The sequence below is a fragment of the Pteropus medius genome, unplaced genomic scaffold (assembly GCF_902729225.1).
Source record: "Pteropus medius unplaced genomic scaffold, Ma_sr-lr_union100, whole genome shotgun sequence".
NCBI classification, from domain to species: domain Eukaryota; kingdom Metazoa; phylum Chordata; class Mammalia; order Chiroptera; family Pteropodidae; genus Pteropus; species Pteropus medius.
The window spans coordinates 6,004,525-6,017,731 of record NW_024340701.1 but is presented as its reverse complement, the minus strand read 5'-3'; the positions used below and the strand labels follow the sequence as shown (position 1 = coordinate 6,017,731).

At 35.1% G+C, this 13,207-nt stretch overlaps 1 protein-coding gene across 4 annotated transcripts in view; it reads left to right on the top strand.

Annotated features, from left to right (window-relative positions):
- The window catches only part of EPS15 (epidermal growth factor receptor pathway substrate 15), a 110,109-nt gene that overhangs the window by 56,503 nt on the left and 40,399 nt on the right, over positions 1-13,207 (top strand). For 3 of the 4 annotated variants that reach the window (XM_039885818.1, XM_039885808.1, XM_039885827.1), the window contains exon 13: positions 11,594-11,666. In XM_039885818.1, coding sequence (XP_039741752.1) covers positions 11,594-11,666 — 73 coding nt within the window. Of the gene's footprint in view, positions 1-11,480; positions 11,667-13,207 lie in introns of those variants that run through there. The other variant, XM_039885835.1, reaches the window with a different exon arrangement.

Here is a 13,207-nt window from a genome sequence, read left to right as displayed (position 1 = left end):
AATACTTTGAGGTGGATAATGGCTGATACTTTATTTTATTGATGGTATTGAGACATAAGGGAATTAAATAATTTATCTGGACTATATGACAAGAACTTGGCAATAATCTTTCCTCTTTTACAAGACTGTATTGAGATTGCTGTAGAGAGACTTAGTTGTTAACGGTTTTTTCAGTTGCAAGAAAGAACTCAACCTAGGCTAACTTAAGTGAGAGTGAATTTGTCGACTTGTGAAACTAAGACCCCTTAGAGGTAGGGATGGCTTAAGACATAGCTTCATACTGGCACTCAAATAATATACTCTGTTCTCTTGCTTTCTCCATTTCTTGTTTCCACTTCCAGTGGATTGTTCCATTCTCAAATAGACTTTCCCATTATGTTGTCAGGGGCGCTATAGAACACCTAGCCTCAGGTACTTACAATTTCAAGTATACAGTGGAATGGCTTTCTTTTGGCAGGTCCTGCAAAAGCCCTAAGATTCAACCTGATTGGATTGGCTTAATGCCATGCAACATTCAGTGGCCAAGGATGTATATAGTGTGATTTTTCAAGAACCTTGTCCTGGGAGTGGTGGGGGTTAGGTTGCCACCAACACCATATGAAGGTCAGGGGGTATCCCCACATGAAAATTCTGCCAGAGGAGAAATGAATTCTGGGAAGGTAAATGTCAGCTAGACACAAGTTTGCTTTAAATCAACAGTAATTTCAGTGATCAGTCTTAGTATTATATACCTCTTTGAATAATATACCCGACATTCTGTAAACTTGGTCTGGGCACCTTTTTAAATGTTATTGTTTAGTTTTGAGCATATCTGCTTTCTGCCAAATTCTACCAAATTCTTATTTCCTGCTCAAAAATAGGCCTCTAATGCTGGAATCCTAGAAAGTAAAACAAAACAAAACCAAAAACCCCTTGGATGTCATATAGTCCCAATTTCTTCCTTACTCATGAAAAAAAAAATCAAATTCAAAGTCACACATCCAGTCAGCAACCATGCTGGCTGGCACCTAACCCAGGTTGTATAAGTTCTACTTCTGTGTTCTTGCTGTTATATGTCTGCCTCTCATTTTATTACTTTGGTTAGGAATAGGAGAACTAAACATTTGACTACTGAATCTATAATGGTGTGTAGACTTTTCATTTTTTATATGGTCCATAAATGGTCCATTAACTTTTTTCCTTGCCTTATGTATAATGTACATCGAATAGTAGCTAGATTTGAAAATGTTTGTCTTTGCTTCTTAGGCTTTTGAAAATGGACACATACCCCAATATTCTAGGACTTGCTTGACTTTAGCAATAGTTATTTAATGTATGAAATGTTTTATTGTGAGTTTTAATAGAAAGTAGAGCATCATACGTAAAATCTTCTTGCCCGTGCAAACATTTTTAATTATTAGTTACATTTTGGTCAACTGAGCTTTCACTAACCTCTAGTAACCATAATGTTAAGTTATACTAGTGGCAGTCTTTTTTAGTGAATCACAGCTAACAACATAAAAAAAAAAAAAATCTAACATTTTGTGACCGTCTGTCTTGTTAAGAAAATCAAAGAGCTCCAAAATCTTGTTAGGTTTTAGGTTGTAGCCACATTTTATAAATGTATAATACATTTATGCATGATTTGACATTTGTGAAAATATTTTCCCCAGGCTTTTATTTAGGTGAGATCTACAATGTAGGCAAACTTCCATCATCTGTCAACTCCAGTAACATCATAATGAGACTTCTCTACTTGTACTAAAATTATGATTGTTAAAATTCTCTTTTATAAATGGTTGTATGAGGTTACTATTAAGTCTTCAAGATATTTCATTATAAACTTTGGCTTTTGTTATTATGAGTAACAATTTTTTCTGTGCAATAGTACTACTCTTCAGCCTTTAAATCTTATTAATATATCAAAATTTGATGTATATAACCACAAAACAAGAAAAAAAGAATTTAAATAGAATTTGTGGCTTTTACTAAATTATTATTTGATAAAAAAATTAGCCTCTTCTTATTTGTTAGAAGATATTTAATTTTAGTCCAGGGGCCAAACCTGCAAATAAACAACATATTGTAATATGTAATTGTAATGAGTATGTAATAAATATGGTGCTTTATAAAATTTGTTTTCCCCCTCTTGATGATGGAGTAAATAAAAATTTGCATGATTTAGGAAAGCCTAATGAAGAAGGAATGTGTTTCTTAGAATAATATTTTATTTTGAGCATTCAAAATCAGTGGAAATATGGAAAGTTGTATATAACCCCAGAGTTAGTTGTTGGGTATAGAATGTTCTCTTTTATTGATCAAAAAATGAGACATTGTTTTCATCTCTAATTAACCAAATTGTTTCTAGTTGAAAACATGAGACATTGAGAGCTCGATGCAGGATGCCTTTTTGCCATTTTTTTTCTTTAAATTTTTTATATAATTCCTTCAATTTCTGCTATATGGGGATTTAATTATGTCCGTCAGATTAAATTAGTATGATATTTTTAACTTAAGGAAAAGCAATGGTTGTAATATAATATAATAATCTTATCAAATACCTGGATCTCTCACCCGGGCTCAAGACCTCTATTTTTCATTGCCTACTAGTGTTTTCATCCGACTGTCCAGTAGGATGTGACTTCTTGATCTTCCTCTGACCACTATCCTTGTCTCTCTTATTTTCCTCTCTCAGTGATATCACCATTCATCTAGTCACTGAGGCTACAAACCTGAGATTTATTTTCCTCTCATCTTTATTCTTCTGTCTTTGAAATGTTTCTTGAAACCATTCCTACCATCTCCTTTGGCTAATCAACTCCTTATCCTCAAATCTCACCTTAGATATCATTTCCTCCAGAAAGAGAATCCTCTGACTACTTTACTTCCCAACCCCACATCTATCAAATCTTATATGAGTCTATCTAACATAGTTTTTATATTTACACTTGTTGTAACATTTCCATACTTTATTATAATTGTCTATTTTGTTTGGACCTCTTACAGGACTATGTACTTATTAAACATAGGGACTATTTGCTTGTTCAGTGTTCTATTTCATCTTATATAATAGATGAGAAAATAATTTGCTCAGTATTGTTGAAATCTGTCCTTTTTGTTCCACTGTTTCTGTCTTAGTTTTAGCCTTTATCTCTTACGTAGATCACTGCTATGACCTCCTAATGAACTCTCTGCTTAGAGTCTCTTGACCATCCTACCATCCTACCTTCAACTGAGTGTAAAGTACAACTCAGATCCCGTAGTGACTCCCCTTTTCCAACTGGATCTAGTTCACTTTCCTTTGTGGTGTTCCCTTGGCATCCTGACCATTCTTTTGTCTTATCCACCTCCCAAAGTAACGTAGAATCATCTCCTGCTATAACACTGTAAAGTTTCTTGAGAGCAGATGCTGTATGTTTGCTCTTGTACTCTCAGTGTTAAGCATAGTACTCTAATCTATTTCAGTTTCATTCCCCTTCTTCAACCCTATGGTGGGTGGGCTTATCTTTCATCTCAACATGCCACTATTTTATTCTTCTGTGCCTCTGAGCCTACTGTTCCTCTTTTCCTGAACACACCTTTTATCTTGTAAACTTACGCTCATGCTTCAAGGTTCAGCTTAAATACCATCTACTTTGTGAAACCTTCTCTGAAACCTTGATTACTGGTTACTCTTTCCTTTATGTTTTTAGAGAGTTTATTCCTTTATGATACTACTCACCACATTTTATTGTGGGCTCTTTTTAATATGTCTTTTTTAAGAATTTGAACTCACTCAGGGCAGGAGCTATGTCTTATTCATTTGGATAGGTCTAGAAATTAATGCACACATTTCCTGAAACCATAGTATCTCTGTATAGGTTAGTTGGTTGATTGAATGAATCAAAGTTTGTTATAAAAGAATATTTCCCAGATTTAATTCCTATAAAGTTTATGATGGATTAGAAGCCATATGTTAAATGATTAAATAATGCAAAAGAGCTTCTGAATAATAGCTTATTTTGAAGACTACAGAAGAGGATTTTGTAGACAAAAGGATTTTTAATTCTCACAGGGACATTAGTGGGCTGATTTTTCATATTTTGACAATCTGTTTTTGTGTTAGGGATCTCCTTTGAGAATCTGATAAAGGTTATTAGATTCTGCTCCCAGAAAAAAAGAACATGTGTATCCAAGTACACCATTTTGCATTTATTTCAGGAGTTACCGGACCCTTAAAAACTACCCATGGAACCATTTTTAAGAGCCCTTGTTCTGAAAGTAAAGTGACTCAAATAGAGAAGTTCTTGGTAGTGAGAAAGCGAAATTACTGAGAAATTGGTTCAGTCACTTAATGCGGTGGTGGTGGTGGTGGTGGTGAATTGTGCTGAGGCAGGAGTTAACATTTTTTTATCTTCTACCAGCTTCCACTTCCTTCCTGTCTCTGTCCTTTTAGCAGGAACCTTAGGAAGTAAAAGCTACATCCTGTCAGGCCAGTGTGTTACCCTGGTCTTGGGCCAGTAAACAGGATTGATAATTACAATGATAATTATTAGGCATTGTGCTATGTCTGCTCTGTATAAATTCTTATTCAATTCTTGCAACATTGCTAAAGGGTAAGTAGTTGTATCTCGATTTTTCAGATGGGGAATGGACAAGTCTTTTCTAAAAAGCCTTCCCTAATATGCACCTCAGCTCAGAGAGCACTCAATTTCCTTCTCTCAGAACTTCTCTTATGATACAGAGTTATATTTATTTCCCCAATAGACTCCGAGCTCTGTGTGATAGCACAGAATGTCTCTTATTTCTAGTAAAGCCAGACAGTGTAGTGTTTCAGAGCATGGGCTTTCTAACCAGGTTGCTTGGTTTGACTCCTGACATGACTTAGACAAGTTACTTGTTTAATTGTCTGTGCCTCAGTTTTTATATCTGTAAAATGGAAATGATGAATAATACCATGTATATGCTTAGTGTAATTCTTGGAACATGGTAATTCTCAATACATGTTAGTAGTCATCATCATCATCGTCCCCAACACCCAGCTCAGCACTTAGAGCTCAGCATTTACTCAATTGGTGCTCAGCAAACATTGGTTGGAGTAGCTGAATGAATACTCTCTCCCTAGTTGAAGAGAGACTGGAACTATGTTTTCATGTAGTCAGAATCTGTGTTCCTAACTATATAGATCTCTACCTCAATCATATTTGAGAACTGATTTTTAAATAATATTTAAGGCACTATTAGCATATATTTTGAATTTATAAAAATTGTATTTTCAGTTTAGTTCAGTTCCAGTACCATTAGAAACTATTAGCTCTGGGGAGAGCATTGTTTATATTATTGAATCTGGAACTCTTTTATATAATTTAACCTAATTGGCTTCTGGCTGTGCGAAGATCTGTGGTACTACCTGATACTAGAAAGTCTCAGTCATGACTTCCTTAAGAATGGCATTACTGATCGTCAGATCGAAGCTCTAGATTGTAGTGTGCATTTGTTTGGTAATAAGGAGGCAATTTAATTAATTTTCACATAAAGGAAGTGACTCAACATTTAAAATCTCCAGAGATTTTTATATCTTAATATGACTTCAAGTTACTGTCTAGAAACATTCCTTTCATTCCTGCAGGACTCCCTTTAGCATTTCTTGTACCACAGGTTAATGGTAATGAGGTCCCTTGCTTTTGTTCATCTGGGAGTATCTTGATTTCTTTCTCGTTTTCTTAAGGACAGTTTTGCCAGTCAGAGTATTTTCTGTTGACAGTTTTGTTCTTTCAGCCCTTTAAATTTGTTTTCCCACCGTCTTCTAGCCTTCAAGGTTTTTCTGTTGAGAAATCCACCGATAAACTTACTGAGGACTCTTTTATGTAATGAGTCTCTTCTTTCTTACTGTTTCCAAGATTTTGTCTTTGTCTTTCAACAGTTCGATTATGATGTGTCTGAGTGGGTCTCTGTGGGTTTTTCTCTTGGAGTTCGTTGAGCTTCTTGGATTGTAGACTTATGTATTGCATCAAATTTCGGAAATATTCTTCTTAGTTTACCTTTTAGTCTGCCATTTTGCTGAGCTCCTCTGTGCTTTCTTGCATAACCTCTCTCTTCTATTTGAAATGTCATTTTTCTACCCAACATTCATTCTTTCCATAGCTGAAGTCTCACCTCCTTCACAAAGCATTCCCAAGCTGGAATAATTTCTGTTGATAAACATACCACTTACTATCAACATAACTTATTTGGCAATTAATGATCCTTCCTTCACAGATACCGAGGAAGTCTTTTCAGACCCTCATCAGGGAAAGTCAGGTACCCATCTTCAGGTTTCCACAATGCCTCGTATTTACTTATTGTGACACCTGGTACACTGCATTGCAATACTCTTCTGCCCAACTCTTCACATACACTGAGTTGCGAGTTTCTTAATGGCAGGTAGCAGTCACATTGTTTCTTGAATCCCTAAAGTGTAACAGTGACAGATATGTAGTAGGATTCAATATTTGCTGAATCAGTAGATAGGTCTTAAAGTTGCATAGGGATATATTTGGTTCCATTGTATATTTTCTCTTTCACTCCTCTCAACAGTCTCCACATACGATATGTAAAATAGATAGTATCTTCAGTTTAAGGAGTTGGCTCACACGATTGTGGGAGCTGCAAGTCCAGAATCTGTAGGACAGGCTGGTAGGCTGGAGACCCCGGGAAGGGTTGATGTTGTAGCTCAAGTCTGAAGAGGCTGGAGATAGAATTTCCTCTTCCTTAGAGGACCTCAGTTTTTTTTTTCCCCCTAAAGGCCTTAAACCGGTTGGCTGAGACCCACCCACACTATGGAGGGTAATAACTAAAAGTCTACTGATTTAAATGTTAATTTCATCTAAAAATACCTTTACAGCAACATCCAGACTGGTGTTTGACCAAATACCTGGGTACCATAGCCTAGCAAAGTTAATAATGTACAGTTAACTATCACAGGGGTGACAGGAACCAGCCCTACCAAGACTCTGTCTCCTTGCCTTTCACCTCAGCTTCTTTGTATGGAAATTCTATTATTCTTTAAATGAGACAACAGATGCCAGCAGCACCTGGACTCATATTTGTCCATCCTCATCATTTCACAGGAATGATTTTTCTTAAGAACAAATGAGATAATCCATGTAAACTGCTTATCATGTAACACCTATCATGTAGTAAATGCTTAATCAATGTTAGTTTCTGTAATCAGTAGCGGTGGTGGTGGTGGTGGTGTAATGGTAGTAGTGGTAGTAGTAGAAGATATGGTAGTGGTAATAGTAGTTTTCTATTAGTTCCAAATAAAGGCATCCTATCTAAAGATTATGACTGCCTTAGCTTTGGTCGTGGGCTTGTTTTTGTATTAATTCCTGTGACTGTGGGGTGGAGTACTATGACCAGTTGAGCTTTGGCCAGAAGCCAGTCCTTGGCCGGTCATTGCTCAGAGTTTGATTCTATAAAAAGATGGCATCTTCTATTTGACCTGTGTGGATAGAAAGATGATAGTTGAGGGGAAAAGAGCATCTCCTCAGAGGATTGCTGGATCCTAGAAGAAGGAAAGAATGACCAGAACAAATAGCTGCTACTATAGTGATTTAACTAAGATCATGTGTGATGGAGCTGGCATTTGAATTCTGAACTATTTCACTCCAAGTTGTATGATTTGAAAACTGTATAATGAGTTTCTAAAAGTAGAGAGTTGTTGTTGGATTATTTCAAATATTTAGACAAGATTTTTGGGCAGAGATTTCAGTGAATACATATTCTACAACTGTGTATTAGATCAATGTTTTCTAAATTTTTTTTGTAACTCATAATTTCCTTTAACAAATTTAAAAATTACTTTATCAATGTTACTTAAAATTATAAGAAATGTTAATATTATAAGTAAAAAGCAACCAAAGCATAGGCTCAGAGCCTGCTTTTTTTTCTAATTACATGTCATCTTGTACATTTTGCCTTGCAAATCTTAAGATAGTAGAGATAGTAGCATCTGCATAATGAAAAATAAGACTGCAGCCCTGAAAGCTGGTGACTTAATCAGAGTCAGAAAAACTTTCAGGGCAGAGCCAGATTAGAATCCAGGTCTCTAGTTTTTAGTCCTGTTTTTCTTGCTTTCCGTAAGACCCAGATGCCTTAGTGAAGACTACATAATGAAAAAAGCATGCTTTTCTGTTTCCTTGTTAGATTTATTGGCAGTTAAGCTACCTAATAATAAGAGAATCTTTAGGGTTAAATGTTCCCAAACGGATTTTTATAAATAAGCCTTAGGATTGAAAAATATATCTTCATGGGTTTCACAACTTTCTGGTTTTCAACTGGTTTCTAGTTTTTATTGTTTTCCAATTGGAAAATAATAGATGCTTATGTTCACAAAACAAGACATAAAACTGTATCTGCGAAGGACTTTGAAGATGATTTAATCCTGTTGCTCTGACAATATTGGGATTATATTAAAATTAAGACAGATGGCTCACTTCTTTTTCTCCATAAGCAGAGCCTGGCTAAATGGAAGTGAATTGCATGGACTCAGGTCCCTGAGCCTAACAGTCCTTGTGAATAGCTTTTGACCACTTCATAGTAGGTTTATGTAGTTTTCAATTTTAGGCTTTTAAAAGCCTAGCTTGGGCTTTGCTCTCCTTGCTGGTTCAGCTACTGGTTTCCATGGAACCAGAACAGTCAGCCTTCGAAATACCAGGAAGCTCTGTGCCTGGCCTTTATGGCTTTGGTATTTGTGGATTCCTCAGGGTGTACTAGCATCTCAGGAGTGAATAGGACCAGGTAGATAGTCTAAGATAGAGGGTGTATAGGGTCATTTCATTTTCCTTTTCTGGAAATTACTAAGGTGAAGGCAATAGCTATTTCCTATCATGACATCCAAGATGAACAGTGCTTTGGGCAAAATGTTCACATACCTATTTTTAGAATACATCTTTTGTTTGTCTTATCCACCTATATTGGTGGGCTTCTTAGGAAACTGCATCTAAGTATTATTTTTTATTGAAATGTTTAAATTGCTAATGTTAAGCAGAATGCTTTGTATTACTTATACATCCATGACCTTTAGAAAAATATATGTGTTAATTTGAAAGAGAGAAGAATCTAAGAAATATGACCAGGCATCCTTAGTGTCCCTAAATGTGTTTAGATGTTTTTACTTGCCTGAAATGAGAAGGATAGCTGTAGAGGTTGAGTTGTGGAATACTACAGCATAACAATTTGGCATCTCTGAAATTATAATCTAAGTTAATGACAAAATTATTTGATTTTCAGTCTGATTTATAGGACAATTTCAATTGTAATGTTATTTTTTTTATAGAAAGTAATATAACTGACAATTTTATTTTTTTTTAAAGTTTCCTGTTTAGTAGTGTATGTTATACTACTTGGCTTTAATGATAAAAGGAATTTATGAGACCAGATGTTTACTAGGTAAAAATAGATCAAAAATTTAAATTTAATGGATTTCAATACTAAGAAAAATTAATGAGTCTCATATTTTATTTAATTGGGAATGGTTTTCAGGATATATTTGGAGACATCACCACTACTCCCCACCTACACCCAAAATTATGAAGAGAAATTTGTATTTGCTAAATTTCCTCCATTTTACCCAAATATAGACTATGTTTGCTTGTTAGAACCGAGAGTCCTTTGTAATCTGTTTCCTTTTTCACCAAGCAAGCTTCCTTCTTTTGCTTTCCCATTCTTCTGTCTTGTCTCCTTTAAGCCAGCTTACTGTCTTGCAGCCCTGTTTTCCTGCAGGTACACTTGATCTGAGCAGACACAGTCAGTAAAGCAGTTAACAGTGGAGCAGAAAGGATTGAATACAGACATGCTCATTAGTGTGTGCAGTGCTGATCTTTGATACTGTGTAATGTTTTTTTATTTTTGTTATTGTCTACTGTGGGAAACCAGGAGCTGAATTGATATTGACCTTGTGTGGAATGCCTCTGAAGATATGAGATGGGGGGAGGGGGCTAGTTTTTCATGTGACTTACTCTGGCATGCTGCAGCGGAACTGAAAACTCTCTTCTGCTCACATAAGGAGGAAAGAAAAAATTTCCAAGAGTGAGCTTACAGAATTTGTGGGGTATATTTAGGTTTTTCTTCCTACGTTTTTCTATTTTCCTATTTTACCTAATTTTACAAGGACTGAAAGTGGGGTATGACCTTTCTATAATAAGTAGATTGAGGTATGGGAGGAACAGGCTGCAACAATGATTCGTATGGTAAGGGACTGTTTATTAAAATCTCCGCGACATCGTGACCCACATTGCAACCCATCTGACAAACGGTTAGTGAGCTCCTTGGCCATCTCAAGTGTTTAAAAGTAGCAGTATACAGAGGCTTTATTCTTGTGCTTTCTTTCTCCCATATAAATCCTGAAAACATTGTGCCTACATATCCAAAACAGTTGAGTTTTGTCTACGTTTAAAATCTCACCTCAAAAGGTGAGAAATATAAATGTAGCATGCAGTTGTCCATTAAGTATCTCCTTTGGTATAATTTTCTCACTTCCTTTTATGCTACAGTTTAATGGAGCCTGAGCTTATGTTTGGGTTATGTCTGGGATGAAACTGAGATATGGTCATGAAGCTCTAAGGGGAAACTGCCGTACTTAGTCTGGAGGATTTCCTTCTTGAATGCCATCCTCCCTTCTTCATATTGCTTTCTTTTACCTCCCTTGCCCCACTTCCAAAAATGTATTGCTGCAGAATTCTATGGCTTTTTCTCTTATTTTGTAGAAAAGAAAGGAAAGTGAAGGAAACTCCGTGTGTGTGTGATTTTAATACAAATGGCAGTTAAATTTATTACTTCAAAAGAAATAACTTTATTTTGTAATTCTGAATCTAAGATTGCTTAAGATTCATTCATTAGGAATCCAGCTCTGATGGAAGCATGTAAGAATTTAGATAATGATATTTCAAAGTTAAGGTGGATCCTAGCATGTTTGATCTGAAGAGCAGAAAGAGTTAATTGCTAATGTGATTCTTTTTTCACTTATTATACATTATTTTATGTATTTAATCAATTGAGATTGATTGGAGATCCCAAAATAGCCTTTTTTAGCAGATGTATTTGATAGAGCTAATGGCCTGTGTATTGGCAACCCTTTTTCCATATTCTCTCTGTCTCATTCTAAAATTGGTACACACCAGTGATTTAAGGGGAAATTAACACTTCAGCAAATGTCTTTTTCCTTAATATTGTTGACTATTTCTATTAGCCATTTTCATTTGATTTAACAGGGTACTTAAGGGTTAAGCTTACAGAGCTGATGCAACCCCTCCTTTTTTTACCAGCAATTTTCATTGGACAGCATTTCCATAGCAACAGTGAGATCAGTGAAACCTGAGTGTTTCATTGATTATTTTTCTCCTCTTCCTTTTTTAATCTATTCTCTTTTTATCACATTTTAGTGAGAAAGCGATTTTTTTTTTTTAACGAACAGAGCTTATATTGATTTCTGTTCCATAAATAATTAAAAGAGGGTAGAATAATCTGCCCTTCATTTAAAAATTGAATGTTTCACTATGTATTTAAAAAGCGATTCAGGATTAGGAGGATGGATAACCATACCGGCTGTAGCTGATGTTCTCAAATATTCTTGCATTGTTTGCTGGTCTTCTAGGGAAAAGAATAATGTGGAACAGGACCTTAAGGAGAAAGAAGATACCATTAAACAGAGGACGTGTGAGGTTCAGGTACGTGAACTGTAAAATTCAGTTCTATTTCTGAATTAGGAGAATTCATTTTAGACGTATAGGGTCATTTACTATGTGATAGTTGTGATGTTGATGAATAGGTCAAAGAATACCTGTTATATTTGTATATGTGATATAAATATTTATCTTGTGTACAATGATTGTTTTTCTCTGAATTCTGGCCTGTGAAGATCATACGGCAATGAGAAAGGATTATTTTTCATCATAAATTTATAGTTTTGAAAGTATTTTAAAGATAATATTTACCTGCTTATTATATCATTAAAGGTAAGTTTGACTTATGATGTAAACATTATTACAGCAGTAAAATTAAATGAGTAGTAAAATCGTCATCATCACCATGAAAATGCACATTGCTTTTTCATAGATGTGAGATTTTGTTAGCTAGGAGACTTAGTATTTTAAAAGACTGTTTTTCATAATACTAGTAAGGTGGAAATGATATGGAACAATTTAAAATAGTATTTTATAAGTTGCTCAGTAGCCAGGGTATCTTAAACTTTGGCTTAAAGAGATTTAATTCATTTTCATTAAGTGCTATGTTAAGAAGCTTCATTTTACAAATAGAAAATATAAAACCTCAGTTTCTGACTGAGAAATGATACAAAAAGGGGTATTTCAAACATTAAAAATATAGAAAACCAGGCAGTGTTGCAATTTGAACAGTAAGCATTGCATGTGACCATGTTACTGGGGCACTGATTCCTGAATGCTGCACCAGCATACACAGAAGGCTGGGAGTAGAAGCACTGGCAGCAGTTGCCATTAATAGCTCATGGATGGTCATTTCTTAACATGCTACTTGTGTGTTGGATTTCCCTGCTTATCTCAGTTTTAAATGGGTGAAAGCTCTAAATTGTTAGATGTATTGATTTGTTTTGCTGTGAGACATTCACCAGAGATTGTCTACCAGGCAGACGATGCTAGGGTGGGGAGAATGATTTACTGAGGGATTAAGGAAGAAGCCAGAGAGACTTCTTATTGGAAATTGATTCTCGTATTGAATGACTGCATTTACTATATATACTATAATTTTCCTAAAGGTGGTACAGAAGTCAAGAGATCATCACTAATATATTTCTCTTTGTGGTAGTGGGGTTATGTCAATTATGTTATTTTTCTGTAGTTTTTGAGCTTCACAGACTTTAAGCAGTTATTGCTGAAAATAGTTTAAGAATAGAAGAAAAAATAATTACAAAAGTTTTCTGAATATGAAGAAATAGATATAGTTACCGATAAAATCTTGGACAGATAATATTTCAAAGTATGAAGTTCTTTGCGATAGACAATATTTTGTTATTTGTGTACATGTTGGTTTTCCCTACTGCATCTTTTGAGGATGTGAATTTAGCCAATTTAGACAAACATTAAAATTTACATGATTCCTTTTAGGCTAAATGAGCTATGTTTGAATATTTGATTCCTTATAGTTTTACTGTCAGTCAAAATTTCTTCATGATTTGCTTATCTTTCTTAGTGGTGATGGTACAGTATATGTTAAGTCTTAAGCTTTGCTAAAT